The following is a 22,822-nucleotide window of genomic DNA, read 5'->3' on the forward strand; positions in this document are numbered from 1 at the left end:
TTCACGGACGTCCAGTTCGGGACGGGTGGTCCAGCGAGTTACGTCGGCAAACAACGCACAATACGTTGCGCGTGCAAGGTGCGTCACTCTTGATTGGTCGGCAACGTTAACATAGCTCCCAACCCCTGATCAGTGCCCTACCTTATTACAGACCAATTCAGACCTTGCTGGTCACCCCGTGCCCCTTATAAATCTCAACGTTAATTCTACAAAGTCCCATCATCACAAGGGTGAAACACAAACAGACAAGCATTTGTTGTTGTTGTTGCCCGTATTGAAACGGCTGTTCGCCGTATGGACCTGAAAACTGAATTTCCCTGTACAAGAATACGGGGTAAACCGTGTGGGTTGACAGCTGTGGGTTGACAGCCGTGCGTTAATCGCTCTCTTCCTCCGCGTTTAAAAGGCACGATCGACGAACTTCGTCCATTGTCGTTTACTTCACCGTGCCCGGCGTTCAGAGGGAGGGCATCACGATGCACGCTTCGAGCCCTACGGCTCGAGCATTCGTCTTGTGGTCAGCAGCACCGTGAGGTCCAATCTGGCCACTCAAGCGAGCCAATTCTAGTTTCTGGTTGAAGGGCTCACTCACCTCAAGTTACAGTGAGGGAAAAAAGTATTTGATCCCCTGCTGATTTTGTACGTTTGCCCACTGACAAAGAAATGATCGGTCTATAATTTTAATGGTAGGTTTATTTTAACAGCGAGAGACAGAATAACAATAACAAAATCCAGAAAAACGCATGTAAAAAATGTTATAAATGTATTTGGGAGTGCTCCTAATCTCAGCTTGTTACCTGTATAAAAGACACCTGTCCACAGAAGCAATCAATCAATCAGATTCCAAACTCTCCACCATGGCTAAGACCAAAGAGCTCTCCAAGGATGTCAGGGACAAGATTGTAGACCTACACAAGGCTGGAATGGGCTACAAGACCATTGCCAAGCAGCTTGGTGAGAAGGTGACAACAGTTAGTGCGATTATTCGCAAATGGAAGAAACATAAAAGAACTGTCAATCTCCCTCGGCCTGGGGCTCCATGCAAGATCTCACCTCGTGGAGTTGCAATGATCATGAGAACGGTGAGGAATCAGCCCAGAACTACACGGGAGGATCTTGTCAATGATCTCAAGGCAGCTGGGACCATAGTCACCAAGAAAACAATTGGTAACACACTACGCCGTGAAGGACTGAAATCCTGCAGCGCCCGCAAGGTCCTCCTGCTCAAGAAAGCACATATACATGCCCGTCTGAAGTTTGCCAATGAACATCTGAATGATTCAGAGGACAACTGGGTGAAAGTGTTGTGGTCATATGAGACCAAAATGGAGCTCTTTGGCATCAACTCAACTCGCCGTGTTTGGAGGAGGAGGAATGCTGCTTATGACCCCAAGAACACCATCCCCACCGTCAAACATGGAGGTGGAAACATTATGCTTTGGGGTTGTTTTTCTGCTAAGGGGACAGGACAACTTCACCACATCAAAGAGACGATGGACAGGGCCATGTACCGTCAAATCTTGGGTGAAAACCTCCTTCCCTCAGCCAGGGCATTGAAAATGGGTCGTGGATGGGTATTCCAGCATGACAATGACCCAAAACACACGGCCAAGGCAACAAAGGAGTGGCTCAAGAAGAAGCACATTAAGGTCCTGGAGTGGCCTAGCCAATCTCCAGACCTTAATCCCATAGAAAATCTGTGGAGGGAGCTGAAGGTTCGAGTTGCCAAACGTCAGCCTCGAAACCTTAATGCCTTGGAGAAGATCTGCAAAGAGGAGTGGGACAAAATCCCTCCTGAGATGTGTGCAAACCTGGTGGCCAACTATAAGAAACGTCTGACCTCTGCGATTGTCAACAAGGGTTTTTCCACCAAATACTAAGTCATGTTTTGCAGAGGGGTCAAATACTTATTTCCCTCATTAAAATGCAAATCAATTTATAACATTTTTGACATGCGTTTTTCTAGATTTTGTTGTTGTTATTCTGTCTCTCACTGTTCAAATGAACCTACCATTAAAATTATAGACTGATCATTTATTTTTCAGTGGGCAAACGTACAAAATCAGCAGGGGATCAAATACTTTTTTCCCTCACTGTACCTTTCCACTCGGGGGATGGTAAAATATGTACTACACTTCGTAGAGAGTTTTCACTGGCTTTCCTATGAAATTCTGATATTCGAGAAGTCCCTCTTTTTCTCCCATCTATAGATTGAGTGTATTCGATGAGATCTGTAAATTGACAAGGAAACAGCCGTCATCGTGACAGAGTAACAGTACAGGCCGGTAGAACATATATGCGCTGCAATTAACACACGAACATGCGTACAAGGCCCACGGGCCCTGTGCATTCTGCGATAACCGTCAGCATTTCCTGAAGATGTGAATTGTGCTCCGTCTTGTCTTAGATCATCATCACAATACATTTGGGCAAATGTAAGCGAGTGGCATCAGCAGCGGTGCAGTGATAAGACACCTGTGGTGGTACCGGTCCCATCATAATTGGTTTCATCCTCGTTAGGATTCACCCTAATTTGTACTCATCAGCGCAGTATAGTCGCCAACGCTCACTGCTGCAAAGCGTGCCTCTGGGACTCCACAGAGCCACTACCGTACAATGTATGTATGTATAACTTCTTTCACACCGTACGTAGCCAACCATGCTAACCGGAGGTGCGTGGGAAGGACAACAAACTAAACACAAAAAAGTGTCTAGAGATGCTCCTGGTATTTAGTCGCTATCGAGAAGGTCATTTGAAATCATCATCACATCACAATCATTATCCCAGCCAAAGAAATATGGAATTGCCATCCACTTGCTCAGCACTACCAATAGAAAATGAGCGCAGGCCCCGTTTGGTTGTTTGAGCGAGGACACTTATGGAGAGCCAGGAGGACACAAAAAAAACCGGGTCCAGAGTTTTGCATCCTGTAACAAGTGACAAATTCCAACGGAGTTCAGATTTGAAATCATCGAAGGAGCTACCGCATCTCGGGATGCCCGTACATGGGGAGGACTACGTGGGGTTGCCGGGAGGCGTGGGAGGATGGCGGTTATCGCAACCGGGATGGGGAGGGATGTGGGGCTGTTTTTTGTGGTCACCGTGGGAAAAAAAGATTGTCTCACGAGGATAGCGATCGAGGCGTAGGAGGGCATGGGTTTGGTAAGAGTGAGAGGACGAAAGAGCTCGACAGGCCCGTGCTGATGAGACTAAACACAGGAGAGCAAGACACGGCCGTGACCTAATCGCCCACAATGCACCCGGATTTGTTAGATCTCAGCAGCTGAGTAGGCGTGAGCCTGGATAGCGGCTTGGACAGGTTGCTAAAGGCCTGCTGCAGTTGTACCCTACTCCCTCGCCGATCGGCGTGCGGAGGCCCTCATCCAGCAGTGGATCGACACAAAGGCCTGCACGTGTGCAGTGGCTGTGGGCGCAGGAGCAGGGGAACTTCTAAAGTCCCCACTGGAAGAGGGCAGCGAGGGACGGAAGGAGGGCATCGTTGTTAGTGTGGATGTCAAGCAGGGAGGGAGTTCCAGGTGTACAGGAGGTCGTGGGTTAGATCCCGACCCTGACGCCTGCTGCTGTATATTTGGAGTTTGCGTGTCTCTCTCTCCCCGTGGCCTCGTGGATTTTTCTCCGGGTACTCCGGGTTTCCCCTGCACATTTCGATTCAACGTGACGCGGTTAGAGTATTTGTCTACCGTAAATGTCCACGTGATAAGCCACCTCGTCGGGCTATCACTTGCCACCTCGTCGCTTCTGAAAATGAGCTACCTGGTAAAAATAAATAAAATGTTTTAAATAGTCACGGGGAGGCTGAATTGTAGAGGCTGACCTGCAGGGGTTGGACAGAGGGCCTAGGCAGCTGGAATGGAGTGCACACGGAGGAGAGGGGAAGAGACATTAGAGGAGGAAAGGTGGGGGGGAGAGAGGCGAGCGAGTCCGTTGGTGGAAGCTTCGTGGAGATGTTACGGGCGATTCTTGGGAGTCGCGATTCACGGTTGGATCGCGAGCCACGCGATGAATGTGTGCGGGATGCTCTCGAGTGAGGGTGTGGAAGATGACCTGGCCCCGGCCAATGAGGACGAGTGCGTGTGTGAGCAAGGCTGCATTGGTTGGGTCACGCAGCCCGCATGCCCAGCCACCGCATGCCCAAGCAGGTTTTGTATGGTCGCATAGAGGGGGGCTAAACGGGAACGACGCGGGCTGGAGAGGAGATGGAGCTGATGCGATACGGGAGGATGTGGAGCTGAGTGGACTTGCCGAAGACCGGTACCAGCGGTGTCAAGATCGGCCTCTGTGGAGGAGGCTCGTGAAGGACGCTACTGGGCAGTTGGAGGCAGTCGCCCTCCAACAACAACAGAGGGCAGAGGAGCGACGCTCACAACAACGAGCGGAGCGCTGGGCGGATAAAATTCAACAAGTTGGCATATTCTTTGGGTCTTTCGGTAAAGTCACGTAGATAGGTTAAAATAAAATAACAAAAAAATAACCAAAAACTATGACGTTTCGATCACAACGCAAGCGATCGTCATCAGGAAGAAAAATAAGGGGGAAAGCTGCTGAGGCAGACTGTTTTAAAGGTTTAAAATGGGCGTGGCCCAAGGGTCATAAACGAAGTGGGCGTGGCTAGTGATGTTAATGTCAGAAATTAGCATGTTATTGTAAGATCGGAGAGCGGCCTCCACGACGAGGGCGTGGAGGTGGCTATGTTAATGTGAGAGATTAGCATGTTAATGTCAGAGATTAACATGTTAATGTGAGATATTAGCATGTTAATATAAGATATTAGCATGTTAAAGCGAGCGATTAGCATGTTAATGTGAGAGATTGACATGTTAATGTGAGAGATTAGCATGTTGATGTGAGAGATTAGCATTTCAATGTTGGAGATTAGCATGTTTATGTGAGAGATTAGCCTGTTTATGGCAGATCGCAGTGCAGCAACGTTGAGCTCGGCGAGCGAGGTAGTTGTGTTAGTGTGGGGAAATTTAACCTTCTAATGCCAAATCAGAGAGCCGAAAATAACAACTAACGAAAGACTCAACGAATATGAATTCCTGCAGTCACGAAAGCTTTGAGTCAAGTTGGCATCGAAGGGGGTACAGCTGTTGCATCTGCCAGTCATCTGTCAGCCAACCCATGGCACCTGCTGGGCCTGTCCCGTGACCTCCTCCTGCCAGCGAGCCTTCGACACTTCACGTGGCCTCAAAGTGCACCTGGCCTGGCACGGGCGCCGTGGTGACATCACCGTCACTTCGTAGCGATAGGCGGCTGTTGGTGAACGCAGTGCGGGGCCGCCGCCACCACCACCACCACCGCCGCCGCCGTCACCACCACCACCACCACCACCGCCGCCGTCACCACCACCACCGCCGCTGTCACCACCACCACCACCACCACCGCCGTCACCCATGCGTAGCGCCTGCACAAGCCAAGCCTGCTGCTCTCCGCCTGTCGTACACACATTCACAGTGCCAGGGTTGGAGATAGCCGCAGGTTCTAATCGATCTATCTGTATGGATGTTAAAAATGTATTTATTTTGAATGAGAAGTATTTTCATTGAAAGAAAGCAAGGAAAACGAAGGTTACAGCGTACAGTCCGACTGGGTAGGGGAACGCGTGGAGTAAAGCGTAATAATAATAATTTACATTTACTTGTAAGGCACCTTCCATTAATGTCTCAAGGCGCCTTAATGTAGTAACGCCCACGAGCGACACAGGGGGGTTAACGTTCTGAGTGGGAGAGACTGCAGCGGAGGGCTGACGCCTTGATGACTACTGCGGGGGAGAAAAAACCAGGATGCTGCGGGGTTGTGGTGTGTGCTGTTGGCACAGTGAAGGCAGTGCAGCTGGTGCATCTGCCAGTAATCGGTCAACGCATGGCACCTGGGTCTGTCCCGTAACCTTCTGGCAGCGGGGAGCCTTCGACACTTCACTTGCGCCTGGCGTGGCACAAGCGCCGTGATGATGTCACCGTCACTCAGTGGCCAAAGGCGGTTGTTGTTGTTGTGGTTGTAGAGGTTGTAGAGGTTGGTGGCTCGTGCGGCGGCGGTGGTGGTGGTGGTGGCAATCGGTGAGTGTGTGTTGAGTGAGGGTCTGCCGGGTGGGGCACGTCGGAGGGATGGCTGTGTCGTCAGTGAGAGAGTGTGGGGGGTGGTGATGCTGCTGTTTTGATGTGCGTGATCTTCTTGTGAGCATGGCTGTTCGCCAAGGTTGCCACTGTGTGCAGACAAACCTAGAGATCGCGCAGGACCCCTCCTGGCGATGAGCCTTGAGACTACTAAGTGGTTTTCCTCCGCAATAAAAAACATTTTTTAATAAAACGATATATATTCCACATATTCCACCTTTCCATATTGAACTTTTTTATTTTACAAGGTAAGGCCTCACTGAGCTGTGTAGGATTTTTTCAGCAGCGACCTGGCCACAAAATGATAGCTCAACGAAGTGGCTTATCACGTGGACATTTATAGCAGCCAAATATTATAAACGCGTGATGTTTATTTTAAACGTGGAGAGAAAAACCGGAGGACCTGGAGAAAACTCCACGCGACCACGGGGAGAACATGAAAACTCCCAAATATACAGCAGGCGTCAGGATCCGGTTCGAACCCATGATCTCCTGTATACCAGGCGACGTAGTTAACATCTCCTAGCCACCGTGGCGTAACATCACACGGCTTGAAAATGTTTCTTTACTCGAGCCGTCTTGTCAATCCACGTGGCTGGTAGCGGTTTATTTGACCATACTTCACCAGCGCACAGATATGTCTTTGCAATGTTGGTGAAGGTTGGTGCCCATAGATATGGGAGCATAGAAGCGCAGTACAACAATGGATTTCACTGCACTACCTTCTCCTGCTTGCAGTCTAGCCGCAGCCCTGTCCATCACCTGTGGCAAACCGACATGCACGGTGGGCACCCGTCCAATCACTGTCCAGGCTCAACTCTGCTTAGCCTCAAATTATTTTGCTTAGCCTCCGAGATCCGATGAGATCAGGTGCATTCTTGTGATCTGGCCACAGGCAAAAACAAAAATGTAATTAACAGGCTCATATCTCGTGAGTTTTGGCTGCAGGTTCTGTTTGTGTTTTAATCATTTTTTTTCCAACAGGCTTTCGCATAATCTCAGATAATTATAATTTAACTGCCTTCAGCATCGGGACGTGGAGCACATTTGCTGGATTTCACCGCAGTCAGATCGTGGAGAAATAAAGTCTACAAAGCCAACATCCGCGAGGGTTATTTTCACGAATGTCCGTATTTTGTGAGTAAAAAAAAAAACCTCTCTAGATTTAAAAGAACAAATTTAGCAAAACAAGAATTCCGCCAGGCCAGCAGTCGGCGCATTTTTGGAATATTCCCTTGCAGACGGTTAGAGAATGTGAAATAACAGAACCCAGGTAAGAACTGGTTCACAAATGCAAATTTCTCTCTGTATCCAGCGACAGTAACAACAAAAACTCCATAAAGAACAACAACCCACACCATCTCATCGGGCGATGCCGCTGAAAAATGGTAGCCACCGCGCGCGGCGAGGAAAATGGGAAAACGATAGCGGAGTGGTGATATAGAGTGGTGACATAGAGTGGCAATAAAGAGTGGTGATATAGAGTGGAAAAGGAAAGCGGGCGAAACGATGGGGGTGGGCACAGAGAGACAGAGTGTTGGGGAGGGGGGGGGGAGTGTATGGTGGGTAGGAGGGAGATAGGGAGGGGGTGAGTGGAAAATTGAGGGAGGGGAAAGTGGGAGGGAACGACTGCCAAGTTGAGTTCACAAATCTCACCACCCTGAATCACTTCGCTTGCTCGCTCGCTCGTTCGCGCTCTCCCGGTCATTTGTCCCCGTGGCGTTGTTCGCTGCTGGCGTTGTCGGCTGGTGCCGTGCGCTTTGCGCTCCTTCTCGCCACCGCCGCCGCCGCCGCTGCAGCAGCAGCCAGGGATCGGTGCGGCTGCCTGGGGACTCTGCGAGCTCTGCGAGGCACCGTTTCTGAGCGTGCGTCTTCCTTTTCTTCTTCCCCAGGATGGATGTGGTGGCTCAGCTACAGAAGGAGAGGCTGCAGACCTTGACGGTGAGGCGTCTCTCGATCTCTCTCACTCTCAAAGTTGTTTGTCTCGATGTGTTGTCATATTTCGTTCCTATTATAACTATTTCACAATGTGTATTTGTTTTTTTGACCAGGTAAGGCCCCGACTGAGCTGTGTGGCTCGTTTTCAGAAGCGACCTGGCTATCACAAATGATATCTCAATTAAGTCGCTTATCATCATGTGGACATTTATAGCAGCCAAATACTCTGAACGTGTGATGCTGATTATAAACGTTGAGGAAAAAAGGGGAGGACGTAGAGAAAAAATTCACACGACCACGGAGAGAGAGAGAGAGATTTGCACATTCCAAATATACAGCAGGCGTCAGGATCGGGATCGGGTTCGAACCCACAACCTGCTGCATACCAGGCGAGGTAGTTAACATCTCCTCGCCACCGTGGCGTTCTTGTCCGGGAGGGTTTATGACTCGTCGTGTTTTCCAGATTGATAAAATATGAGTGCCACTTTCAGGAACGTTACCAGAGGTTGTCCTAAAGAGACCGGTCCCCCGCCATAGGAACGTATAATTGACAGCGTTGGGGGCCGAGGGCAACTCGGCGCTGATTTGAAATAAGCGGCGCTTGGCGGCGATTCGACTCCGCTAAAGTAAATAAAACTGGCAGTGCATTTGGCAGTGAAATGTAACATCGCGACAAATGTCCCCCAGCGCAAGGTTAATTGCTGCGCATGCAATGGCAAGAACGTCGAGCGTATCCGTAACAAAAATAACCTGAACGAAGAGTAAAAGCATCGGCGCTAACTTCGCCAGCGGCGCTCTGTTTTTTTTTTTTGTGGCCGATGGGCCACATCGCGTGGGTTTGTACGGCGGCGCCTTGGTCGGCATTCACGCCCCAGTGCGGTGCCCTTCGCGAGCCATCGGCGCACCTGTAACTGGGCAGAGATCGTGGCGTGAGAGGCTCGCCTACTCACAGTGGCCTACAGATGGGATTAGTGTGAGTGGGCTGCTCACCTATCCGTATGAGTGGGCTCTCAGGTTTTCCCACTTTCCTCCCATGTGGAAATCGCGAATAAATGATGTTTTTTTAAACTGCCAAATCATTTCGCGGTACAGGGCCCAGCCTGTTGCCCAGCTAAGCACCGGCCCCGCTCACCCTCGACGGCAGCTGTAAAAAACCAAAAACACGTGATTGGTTCATAAAGTGTGTCAAGAGGAGGCCAGGTTAATGTTCAAACGAAGTTATATTAAAGTTCGGAAGCGTAACATTGCAACGTTGTGCTTGAAGGACGCGGAAGGACCTCCGCTCTGCAGGAAATGCATTTTTTTGTTGTTCAGAGTGAACATCACACGCAAGTTGCTGATCTCTTCAAGGAGCATAAACCATTTACGCAAACTCCGGTCATCCTAACAGCGGCTTTTGGCTGACCACCAAACAAAGACGGTCGGCTGCTGTGCGGATTGTTACATCGCAGAACTGCGTCTCGTGGAGGCCTTCATCTAGCAGTAGATTGACCGTGGCCGTTCACGCGAGGAGTGAACTACGCTCGCCTCCATTGAGCGGGTGTGGCAGATTCCACGTTGCCAACACAGGCGCAGGTCCGTGCGTGGGATGACCGCCGTTGACTTGCCCGTGCCCCATGGCGGTGATCGTTTTTGTATCGAGCCACAGAGAGTACGGTGGAGCCGACTTGACCCCTGACCCAGATTCACGTCTGTCAACTTTCCAGCTGCGAGTCGAAGCGCCAGAGTTGCGTGACATTTATTCTCCCCTTCGTAACCCCTGCTCCTCCTGCTCCTCCTCCATAAGCAGCCCGCGGTGGCAGATCGAAGAGGTTCAGCACGGAGCAATCGGGAACGTTTCAATAGCGACAAGTTCCATGCAGCTGATGCCACCGGTGGCTCGATTAGTGGCATTAGTTAGGATGTGATTCAAGTTTGCTTCGGGTTTGTAAGTGGCAGCAGCAGTATCTCTTGTTTAACCAAGTGGCGGTGACGTCGCCACGACGCTTGTGCCATGCTAGGTGCACTTTGGATTGCAGGCCCCGTTGAGACACGCAATTCATTTGTCTCTTTCACAAGGGTGAATTGGGTCACATCAAGTTGTCTGTCATGGATTGGAATATATATATAGGAAAACAATTATATTTCAACAAACCTATAATCTATATATGACAAGAATTTATATTTGTTACCTCGTAATAATAATAATTGTTATTTTTTTACCTTTTACAATATTGAAGCACATTTCACCCGGAAGGTCGCAAAGTGCTGTACGTAGATAAAAACAGGAATTAAAAAATATTTTTGAACGAACGCAATAAAAAAAGAGAAACTAATAAAAGCTCGCAGGCTCGTGAAAGGAACACCTCGCGGAGTAAAATAAACACCCGACGGGCGAAGGTGACGTGTATATACGTGAAGGAAGCGAAGAGTAGATACGTGAAGGGAGTGTCTGAAGGCGCGACTGGAATCGGTCGAGGGGAGCGGGCGCGGACCGGGCGTCTGGCGGAAGTGAATTCCACCGCCCGGGAAGAGGCCCTGCCCGGTCACCCGCCAGGCAGGGCCTCCGCCTTGGCCACGCACAGCGGCAGCGGCACCAGCGGTCAGAATCGGATCTCTTTGTGTTCCAAGGTCAGAGGTGCCGGGGTGGCTCGGGGGGGTTGGGGGGAGAAGGTCAATCTGGGGGGGGGGTCAATCTTGGGGGGTCAATCTGGGGGGTCAATCTTGGGGGGTCAATCTGGGGGGTCAATCTGGGGGGGTCACTCTGGTGGGGGGGGTCAATCTGGGAGATTCAATCTGGGGGGTCAATTTGGGAGGGTCAATCTGGGGGGGTCAATCTGGGGGGTGACTCTGGCGGTGTCAATCTGGGGGGGGGGGGTCAATCTGGGCAGGGTCAATCTGGGCAGGGTCAATACCGTGTCGGGGCGCTGAGCGGTCATCACTGAGTGTTCCACCGTGGGGCTCGTCCGATCCTTTTTGGTGTCCCTCCTCCACCCCCCACAATGCAGTTCCCTGTCGTTCTTCTCAAGTGCTGCTCGCTGCAAGAGCTCCGAGTTTAAATGTCTCGAACCGTCTGGCGACAGACTCCGATGGCACCATCACGATGTTCACGTAAAGACAGAGAACATCCCACCAAGCGGCTCAGCGGTAGAGCCAGCGGCTTGCAGCTGGAAGGTTGCGAGTTAGAATCCTGCTTGGGGGTTGACTCAGCCCGCAGTGCCACGTTACAGGAACGCACAGCAGTGATCGTCCTGTGGATGGACTCACCTCCGCCATAGGAATGTTGAACTTCTACTACTGGCTGAATGCTGTAAGCGGGAGGTGAGTACCACCTGATTGCTCATTTGAGCCAGGAAATCGCTGACTTTTTTGTTGTTGAAAAGATGAAAAACGCATTGAAAACTATTCAGAATCGAGTTTCCGTTCCCACAGCAACGCTGAGAACCCAGCCTCACTGGATGCTGCGCGGTCGTTAATTCCCTCCACATTTCTATAATTACACGACCTGAGGTAGCCGTGTTTCTCGAGAGGGCTGGTAATAGCTGCAACAGAGCCAGCAATGCTGATGGGCCTGGGTTCGAATTTGGACCGACACCCATGATTTAAAACAGGGCTTTAAGGAAAAAAAAGTGACTTTGATAGCTGACCAATTCATCGCCCGGGAAAATATACCAGCCCTATTATACTGTTGTCGCAATAACAGCAATTTTGTATCTGGACATGTGGCAATGTGCTCGGAGCTCTCTTACCTTACCCCAGCAGAAGATCGGCAAATTAAAATTCCAGTCACGATGTGGTCACGCGTACATTCTCGGCCTGGCGGAGAGACATTGGCCCACCCCACCGTAGGAACGTGGAATTTCCGACACTTGTGGAGGACAACCGATGAAGGTGGACGATGCCCTGACGCCGCTCGTTCAGAGCAGGGAGACCCTCTGACCTGTTGAGCTCTGAATAATCCTTCTCTAAACGTGGCGTCAATTTCCGACCACGCTGGTGGTGCAGTAAACCTCCCCCCCCCCCGCCCACCCCCGCGTTTCAAATGAGACGCGGCGATGTCGGACGTTGGGGCAAAAAAACCATCGGCATTTCCTGAACAGTTGCATTGTGGTCCTCAAATTAAATGTTGGCAGATGTGGCCGACTGACAGCAGCATTGATGCGGAGACAGACAACTGTGGTGGATCGGTTTCGTCCTCATTGGAGCTCATCAGCTCAGTATAGTTACCACTGCTCACTGCTGGGAATTCTAATCGTCGAGCGCCCACTTACTCAACATGGGCCCAATGATAAGAATTATTATAGTGTATAAGACGCCCTAAACGATTGTTCTCAGGGCGTTATGCACGGAAAGGCGGAAAATAGTTTAACATCAACCAAGGAAAGAAGAAACGAGAAAGACGTTTGAAAATATCTAAAGAAAGAGAAAGCCACTTTAAACAGATACGTTTTACGATGCGCTTTACGCAGAGCTTGCGTTTTGTGGGCCTGCGCTGTTGTTCTGTGATGAATGGGGTTTTCTCGTCGCTCTCAGATGTGACGGACAACGATACGGGCGTGTAGGCCATGGCAAGACGCCTCTCCCAGCCACCACTGCCCGATGTTCCCACCCGCACGGCTTACCCGCGTGCCGGTGGGCGCATTCTGTGCCGGTCAAAAAGGGATGCGTTCGCCAACAACAAAAAAACAACGGCAAAAAAATAACCCACCGTGGCCTTGAAAGAAAAACATTGGCGGTTATACATTTTCATTTTATGGCCCACGGTCGTGCTGACGAGTGCGCCGAGTGTCCTCGTTTATTGTGCTCGTGCCCCGCTGTCCACTCCAGCGGCGGCGGCATCGCCCAAATAATTGAGCCGTTCTGTGTTGTGGGCTACGTGCTCACGTCACTTGTGACCGGCGCCCGAGATCGTCAACTCGGGGCTACGCTTTAGAACCCCCCTCCCGGTTCGTAATCGCACGTGAAGGAAACCCCGGGCCCAAGTCCAGAGTTCTCCGCAGCGATGCCAGCTCCTTGGGCTGATACCGTTACAATGGGAGAGAGAGACAGCTGAGACAGCCATCGGACCTCGCTTTGTTAATATTTAATTCGTAACGAATTCAAACTACTTGCGATTGCTGCATTGCACTTCACGCAGATCGATATCGCCGAACCATCTTCCATTTTATTTTATAAATATATCTCCACGAGAACAAGACACGGCGTCCCTGTGAGCAAGTTGTACAATGTCTTAACAAATGGTAGGATATGTTCCACGTGTTATCGTCGTCGTCGTCAGCGCTGTCTTCCCACTGCTGGGCAAAGGTCTTCTCTCAGTCTCTTCCATTCCTTACTTTCCTTCCATGCTCAATCTATGGATCTCCGTGTGATGAGTCTATGGCTCTCTGTGTGGTGAGTCTATGGGTCTCTGTGTGAGTCTATGGGTCTCTGTGTGAGTCTTGGGTGCCTGTGTGAGTCTATAGTTATCTGTGAGTCTATGGGTCTCGGTGTGTTGAGTCTATGGGTCTCCGTGTGTTGAGTCTATGGGTCTCTATGTGAGTCTATGGGTCTCTGTGTGAGTATATGGGTCTCTGTGTGAGTATATGTGTCTTTTTATGAGTCTGTGGGTCTCTGTGTGAGTCTATGGGTCTCTGTGTGAGTCTATGGGTCTCTATGTGAGCCTATGGGTCTCGGTGTGAGTCTGTGGGTCTCTGTGTGAGTCTATGGGTCAGTCAGTCGACCCGTGGCACCTGGGTCTGCCCCGTGACCTCCTGCCAGCAGGCGTTCGACACTTCACGTGGCCTCAGGGTGCACATAGCCTGGCACAAGCGTCGTGGTGACGTCACCGCCACTTAGTGGCGAATGGCGGTTGTTGTTGTTGTTGAGTCTATGGGTCTCTATGTGAGTCTATGGGTCTCTGTGTGAGTCTGGATCTCTGTGAGTCTACGGGTCTCTGTGTGAGTCTATGTGTCTCTGTGTGAGTCTGTGGGTCTCTTTGTAAGTCTAGGACATAACGTGTGAGTGTATGAGTCTCTGTGTGAGTGTATGTGTCTCTGTGTGAGTCTATGGGTCTCTGTGTGAGCGTATGGGTCTCTGTGTGAGTCTATGGGTCTCTGTGTGAGTGTATGAGTACTCCGTCCTCACACGTGTGGCCAAGTCGTTCTAAACATTCGGATACAGGTGGAGACAGTGAAGTGTTGATTGTTTTTACGTTGCTATTGTGCCGAGAGAGGAATTATTCTCACGATTTGCAAAGCAACGGACGAATGATGACGATGCATGTGCCTGTGCGCACCTCACGTATCGGTTGACCCAGGTGTCTCCTCTCAAGGCGGGTGCTCCAAACAGGAGACGCGCACTCACAGTTGAACGTAAGAGTTTAATTGCACGTGGCTCGGTGTCTCGGGGGGGGGGGGGGTGATTCAATGCCAGAGCACTGAGCCAGCGCCGTGGGACATCTCAAGTTTGAGGTTTTTTGTGCGTTTATTTTTGTTGTCCTTCCACCCGCACCTCCGATGAGCACGGTCGGCTACATACGGCGCGAAAGAAGTTCGACGTAGACCGGTACAACTTGGTCGTCTGCCGCCTGTGATCCAACCGGATTCTCAAGTGTAACAAAGTTGATGGACTCAGCCCCGTCACCAATTATATCGTATCAATGATGATGATCAATTGCAGCCCTTTGTCAAATCCACTGCTGTACGAGGGCCTCCACACGTGGCGGTGATTTGACCGTCCTTCGCCGCCTTTTTTGGATAGATAAATACATTAACATTATTCATATCGGAGAAGGTCGGGCGCACGGGTGATTTGTTCAGAGACTTCAGAGAGCTGCGTCACTGATGACGAGTCAAATTTCCCCTTGAAGGAACTTCAAATCTGGTTCTGTGCTGTCATTCTTTTGCGAGCCGTTTCGTGATATTCCACTGCTCACTGGGAGCAACAATCCTCGTGGAAATTTCAGCACCGTAACGGCACTGTCAGCAAGATTACAATTGGAGGAAGAAAAATCTAAACCGTTGACAGCGTGCGATATGACAGAGCAATCGAATATCGGCACTCAAGTAAAAGAAAAAAAAAACATTGTTATATATAATTTACAGATTATTATTGCAGTCATTGTTATTAAATATTGACCGTTTCCTCACTATGTTCATTCGTGGCCAGGAACGTTACTGCGTTTGTCGCCATCGGAACAAGGTGCCTGCATTCGCGAGCGCTGTCAAGAACGTAACTGTCGCGGTTAGAGAGCGGGCTTTTTACCGCATTACCATTCCAGTTGGAACTTCAGCTCCCAATGGGTGGGGACTCCTTGGCCCAGCGTCCGCCCGCATCGCGACCACTGTTGGCCTGCTCCAGAGTGGAACGGATTCGGTCAAAATCCTGGAGAGGGGAGACGGTGGACTGAGTCGAGCTATGACCCAATGTTTAAATGTCGCAGCCCTTTTGGCATAGCGCCACCCACTCGCATTCTCAAGTTTTGCCGTTCAACGGAGTGCGTTGAAACCCAGCTCAGGCCTCGGAAGGCTCACTTAATACACTGGATTGCACGCATTTTAGTTTGAATTCAGTGCAAACTTTATATTTTTTATGCACATAAAAGCTGAGGGAGAACATTTCTACCCATAAAACAATATATTCTCGCGCGAGAAATTCCAATGACTTGGTTTTAAGTAAAATCATGTAAATCTGTTCGTTTTATTTAACGTATCGACAAATGCAATTCTCATGAAGGTATTGTCTCTGACGGGTGCTCCAACTCATCGAAGTGCAGGGCTCAACGTGGGAGGGCTGGGCGTGGCTTTTGTTGGTCCCTGCTGATGACTACTCAGCGCCGATACTGCGATTCAGATTTTATTTACTAAATCAAAATGTAACGACCTTAGCCCGGTTCAGCCAATATTGTTGCAATTGGCGTTCGCGTGCGGAATTCAGTTCCGTTATGTGTGTGCGTTCGGTCCGAGTGTTGTAGTTTGTTAAGGTGACCACATTCGTGAGATATTGATGCTGATACCGGGTTCTTAATTGATCTAATTGGGCTTAAAACCCAGGCAGGAGTCACGGATTACAGAGAAATTTCATTTTAGAATTCCTAATTACGGACTATTCCGTGATCCCCACCAATTGTTCTTTCCTAGGAGTTATTTTGTACTATTGTTATTCATTATTCTTCATTATTATACCATTATTTATGCATGAGCCTAAAATTGGTCCGTTTATACACAGGCTGGCTGCAGTATGTGTGTTTATGCGTATGTACGTGTGCTATGAGCAATGTATGGTTACTGTTAAGATATTTTTTTCCAATGCACTGCTCGATGAGAGCCTCCTCACCCCACATTGGTAACAGTGTATCGTTTGACCATGCTCGTCAGCTCGGGCTTTTAGACAGGAGGGCCCACGACCGGTTCCGATATCATTCGTCACTGACGTCAGCTGTGGCTGTGAATCGAACTCGGGTCATCCCGGGTTCTTCATGCAGCTCACTCACCACTAAGCCACCCCCCACGACTGCTCACCACCACGGCTCAGTATATCTGGACGTGTGTTGCCGTATTCCTGTTTGGAGTGGTCGGTGCACTGCCCGTACAATCTTGGTGACCTTGGTTAAATTCTAGACCGTAATGCATGACCTCAGGGGCTGTTGGATTCCCCGAGGTTGATTTAGCCTTGAATGAGTACCTCGTGCAGTGCATGACGGTCAGCACTGGGAAGACAAAAGTGGCTGGGCATGGCAATAGCCACGCAATCCCGATTGGGTACCGTGTCAGCCTTAATAAATGCTTGAGGGCAATGAGTGTGTCCCCTGTGCTATTTAAAGATATATTCTGGTTTGTCGTGTCTGAGTATTAGGGTGCGATATTGAAATTGTTCGATTAGCTGATCAGATAAAATGCATTTGTATTCGTGTTATATTTGTTCCTAAACATGAATCGAAAACACTCAAAAATTCAATAATATTGGCGCACCATATATTCTTTTGGCGGAGTGGTGGCGCAATGGATTGCGGTCTGTGCTACAAAACCCGGCGACCCGAGTTTGATTTCCGGCTATGGCTAACATCAGTGGCGAGTGATATCACAACCAGTCCTGCCATTTATACGTGCTGACCAGTGTGGCGAAGTATGGTTCAACAAAGATTCCCCATAACTGTCACGGCGTGGTGAGGTCTTCATCTGTTGTGGATTGAGAATGGATGGAAGGAGTTTTAATTTATTCGATAGATTCTTTAAGAACTGTTTGATGCCCTCTGTCGAAGTGGAAATGTACTGGCCAGCTGAAACGTCAACAAGAGGCATCTACGCTTTACAATTTATTTATGTTACTGATTAAAGTGTTTATTAACTTTAAGAAACAAGAGCAATGCTTTACTGAACGTAGGTTTGCACTACGGCACTTGGCAACATAAACCCATGTCTTGTCGATACTTATTTTAAAATGCTGTATTATTTTATAAATCGGTTATTACAATGTATCATCCAATTATTATCCGCAGACCAGGATTGGATTTATCCACCAGCCGATGTTATCAACAATTGAAGCTGATTCGACCTGCTTTGTTTGGTATCGGTTTCGGGTCTGATTGGATCCACGTGATGTCAGGTCCAATAGTGAATAAATACTGAGTTTACACTTTGCGTTTAAACAACAATATCTACAAACAGTTTAACACGTAGTACGTAGGCTTTCGCGACCAATATTATTCATAATAGAGTTTTTTTTTAAAATGTTAGATCGCGTAAATATATAAATGTGTCGTTAAACCCGCCACCACCCGACACAGCCAATTAATAAGGGTTTGTCAAGTGAACAAAATGCAACAGATTCATGGAACGGATGGAACAACATTCACGATTTGTGTGTTTACTCTCCAACACACCGGTCTGCTGAAGTAGTAAATAATTGGCACGTTTTGTTTACGTGGCAAAACCTGACTAATTGGCTTTGTCGGGTGGTGGCGGGTTTAACGACACATTTATATTGACGCGACCTAACCCAAAAAAACAACCTCTATTATGGATCTACCAACAGCATTTATTAGAGTAAAAAAAATACCTCCTAGAAAATCAATTGCACTGTTCCAAAAACCATACACATCCTTTAAAAAGTCTCCATCTGCACACCGGAGCAAAAAAAAAATATCCAACACACACCCGATTGTTTATGTTGGGATGCAGTCAATGAGACGTGTTTTTCATTTTAACAAAAAAAATCTCATTACAAGCAAGCGGGGGAGAAGGGGGGGGGGATCATTTCTCCCGCTTGTAGTTGGACACACGGCGACATGAAGTTACATGTCCCACCTCTGCTGCTGCGCGTGTGGCGGTGACGCCCGCGCGCACGTGCGTGGACTCGCGCCGCCGACGCAAATTTCCACGCGAGCCTCTGTTCAGTGCGGCTATTTCGGGAGCCTCCAGGGCACGCGCCCCCCTCCCCCCACCGTCCACCCCCCAGCTTACCCCGGCACGGGAGGCCCGGAGCTTTTTAATAGCGCAGAAGAAGAAGAAAAACCGCAGACAGCCGGCGAGCGCCCGGAATAACGAGAGGTCACCGGCTTGAATCCGCTGCTGCGATGCAGTCGTTTCATCGGTCGCATTCGGCGGGGATTTACTCGAAATTCCGTAGGCAGGGACGCACCCAGAGGCTTCTGAAGGTCCGGGCAGATCGCCACGTGGCCTCCCCACCGCCCCCCTCCCGCCTCCTGCCCCCCCTTATTCATTCGTGACAATATCAACTCAAAGCAGACCCCATAGGCGGCCCTATTTTGTGTGAGACTTGGGACCCTATAGGGACGCGTGGTGTGATGAGTCATCATATGACTGAGATTTGAACTCGTAGAAACCTTCCAATCGAACACGCCCCCCCCTGCCTCGATGGCAAATCGTTCAGCCTCTACAAGTATGCAGCATACGCTCTTTGTCATTTTAGGAAGCGTTTGAAATCGTCGTGTTTATGCATTGATTGACTATTAAATTATGGCGAAACGTGGAAAGTCAAGAGAGGGCCTAGAGAAGATCCATACTCACACCAGACCTGGCTCCCAGTGCCTGAAGGTTGTTTGTAGGGTTAAAGAACTGCTTGTGATGGAACGTGACTCGAGTGGGGTTACAGCACGTGAACCCTGTGCTCGGGTCAAAGCAACGCTGCTGAAATCACGTGCTCCCAGAAGGCGTTGCGGCCGATGCTTTGTGTAAAGAATATACTTAGATTTTTTTTACGGGGAGAGACAAATATGGGAAGGAGGCTTTTTATGTTGTGCTGTAAATGAAACATCAATTATGTTGGTGATGATGATGGTGGTGATGCTGATCGTGGTGATGATGGTGGTGGTGGTAATGATGATGGTGATGATGGTCATGATAATGATCATGGTGATGATGATGGATCGAGTGCGATGTCAACATCTGACGGGGTCCACCGAGAGAAATCGTGAAGCTTCATCCAGGCAACTCACCGCTCTCTCTCCGTGTCCTACCACTTTTCTTTTTAAATCACAGTTAATTGCTCGCAGCATTTATATCCAAGTGGGGATTCCTCCAATTCTGCTAAAGAGCTCCTTAATTAATCACACGGTCAATCAGCCAAGCACAGCAGTGTTAATGCTCTCACCATTTTTACGTTTTCCAACTAATTTGGAAAGCGCCATACGAATCTGCTCCGTCCATCCGTTTACCCGTCTGTCCATCTGTCTGGAGCGGTAGTGTGGCGCTACAAACCCGGTGACCCGGCTTCGATTCCCACTCACGGGTCAACACCAGTAACGATGATTTGAACCGGTCCTGGGCCTCCTCTAGGTTGACTCAGCCTCAAATTAGTATCCGTTGCAGTGTGTCAACATTGCTACTTAGAGAGACAAAGGCGGCCGGGTGTGGTGCTGGCCACCCACACCATTGTGTGCCGTGCCGGCCTTCATAGGTGCTTGCTAACATAACTTTCCACAACAGTCTGTTAAAGGCCACATGAGGAATATTTGCCTTTGGAGGGGTGAAGTAGTTGGGAGCTGAGAGGATGGCGTGTGCAAGGTTGTTATTTCCACTGCCGTTCAGGGGTTAGGATGAGCCCATCATCCCATTAGGGCCTATAAAATAGCTATCAATTCGTGGCCAAGTGCAAAATGGTTTACAATTCGTAATGGAATTGGCCCTGTCAAGGGAATGTGGAATTGTGACCGCCGGCTGAGGAATGATACGAGCATCCCCCTCCTCGCTCGTTTGTGCAAGGGAGAGACACTCTGACCTTTTCCCCGACACTTTGACCTTTGCCCCGAGGAATCGTGTCGGCATATGGTGCAAAGAGAGAGAGAGAGACAGAGAGACGACCGCGTCAATCATGAACGCTGCTGGCCAGCGACAGAAGCGCACGGGCGCACACTCGCAGGCGGTCTCGCGTTGCTTCGCCGGCTTCATTCAAACTCTTCCCTGCACCCTCGATGACGACGAAGACGACGACGACGATGCGCAGGCGCCGTCGTCCGTCCTCGGACCCGTTGCTTTCCGTGCAGTGCGCGGTGTGCGGGATGCATAGGGGCACTGTACAGGGTGGTCCACGTGTCTTTAATTCTCTACAAACTTAATATCGGTTTAAAGTTAAGGTTTCAATTAAAACAGGAATTAATATGGAAAGAAAGAAAGAAAAAAATGTTAGAGGTCTATTAATTTGGGGGGGGGGGGGGGTGTTCACAAGACATCTGGACCACCCTGCACTATGAACTTGGCGCCTGAGTTCGATTCCCAGCCATGGCTTAAACATCAAGGGGCGATGTCTGAAGCAGCCGTGGCGCACTTATCGCGTGCTTGACCAACCCGCACTGACCGAAATAGGTGAAGTATGGTTCCACAACCCTTGCCCCCACCGTGACCAACGAAAAGTGGTGGGAGTGGGCCTTCATCCAGCAGTGGATCGGTAAACAGTCCTTCTCTAATGCCCGCTCCACGTTACAACGATCGTCATCAGCGAGTGTGACAAGGCGAATCGTTTTCTCCGTCCGCGTTTGACGCCTTTGTGTCTCCGGTGAAGCATTAATGGAACGTCTTTCTGGTGCGGCCGTGAAACACGAAGGGTGTGGATGGAGACATGCCTTCCTCCTCCTCTGCCTCTGCTCTCATTGAAGACGGACCAGCAGACGGTAACGCTGTGGACACCGTCAAGGCAGCCAAACCGGTTGTTGGAAACATTAGTTGACCCTATAATATCGTTTTTTTTGGGTTACATCACGTGAATGTATAAATGTGTCGTTGAACACGCCACCACCCGACACAGCCAACTAGTAAGGGTTGTCACGTAAATAGAACGTGGCCAATTCTTCACTTGTACAGCACACCGGTGTGTTGGAGAGCCAAGCCACAACATTTACAATCTGAGTACGACGTTTCGCCAGTAATTACAACTAGCATCATCAGGCGGACAGCCAGATTTGTTGATCTTGTTTGCCAAATGTTTAACGCGCCGTTGGAATACCGTGGCCTTGATGGGACGACAATGCCTCGATCGTTCTTTGGATTTAAAAACATTCTAGTGGAAACCAACTGGTGGAATCGCAGACCCATTTATCGCCATGATTCGCGATAAAGACAAACATTGGTAGCAGAATAACGGAACGTGTAGGGGTCACGCAATCTGGGAGCAACCTAAATATGTATCTTCTTTGGTTCTTTCGGTGAACTCACGTCGGTAGAAATAACAATAAATTAAAATAAAACCAAAAATATGATATCAATGACATATTATTTGATATATCTTTTTTCTACCTACGTGACTTTTCCGAAAGAACCAAAGAGTATGGATTCCTGCAGTCACGAAAGCTTCAAATCAGGACTAAATATGTATCTTCCTTTGACCGCACCGCACTGCACTTAGTATCAATCAGATTCATATTCTTGGTTCCTTCGGAAAAGTCACGTAGAAGGGAAACAATAAAATAATAATAAAAATTGTTTTAGATTTTTTGTATTTTATTGTTTCCCTTCTACGTGACTTTACCGAAAGAACCAAGAATATGAATCCCTGCAGTCACGAAAGCTTTAAATCAAAATCAATCAGATTCTTGAAGAGGATGAATGAACTTCAATTACAGTCGTGCCTATCGTTTCTAGACTGTGGCTCGGTGAACAGTTGACGCAGTCTCATCACTGTTCCCTAAACCCAAGTTCTTTATAAAGAAAAAAGACATTTAGAAATAAAACAAACCATTTCGACAATGGAGTAGCTATCCTGAGGTTGTATAGAGACAGGTGATTAAATATATAAATATATTAGCTGTATTGAGAAGAGATAGATTGAAGATGCATTCACAATTAATTTAAACACCGTAGAACAGATATAGCAGATGTATGCAAAAGATGATTAATTAGGGATAGATATTTTCAGAAACGCTATAAGAGACTCGGGATAGGAATGTATGTTGAACTTCTTTCGCACCATACGTAGCCAACCGTGCTTATCTTATGAAGATATGTGGCAGAGTTGTAAAGATTAAAGCTGGTGGTCAAGATGACGGCAGGATGGCTCAATGGCAAAACGTTCGCCTCGCATCACGAAGGGGCCTGGGTTCAATTCCCTCTCCCCCTGTTCGTCTGTGGATCAATTCCAGGTTGTTTGGTTTTTCCTCTTGTAGCTACAAATAAACAAATAAAATAAACCTAAGAATATAGCTGGTATTGGTAAAAACATCCTGCACAGTGAAAAATACATCTGCAGATTACTCAATTGGGGATCACACACAGCGACATAGCCCCCCCCCCCTCCCTCATGTTGTAAAATGCATCGGCAGGACCCTCCTGAAGATGGCCCT

The 22,822-nt window shown here is 48.9% G+C and overlaps 1 protein-coding gene across 1 annotated transcript in view; it reads left to right on the forward strand.

The window, feature by feature from the left end:
- LOC116951993 (uncharacterized) overlaps positions 1 to 22,822 on the forward strand; it is a 250,555-nt gene that overhangs the window by 41,093 nt on the left and 186,640 nt on the right. The window contains exon 2 of the mRNA XM_076073915.1: positions 8,028 to 8,076. Coding sequence (XP_075930030.1) covers positions 8,028 to 8,076 — 49 coding nt within the window. The remainder of the gene's footprint in view (positions 1 to 8,027; positions 8,077 to 22,822) is intronic.

The sequence above is a fragment of the Petromyzon marinus genome, chromosome 44, assembly GCF_048934315.1.
Source record: "Petromyzon marinus isolate PM22_M1 ecotype Great Lakes invasive population chromosome 44, UKy_Petmar_22M1.pri1.0, whole genome shotgun sequence".
Classification (NCBI taxonomy): domain Eukaryota; kingdom Metazoa; phylum Chordata; class Hyperoartia; order Petromyzontiformes; family Petromyzontidae; genus Petromyzon; species Petromyzon marinus.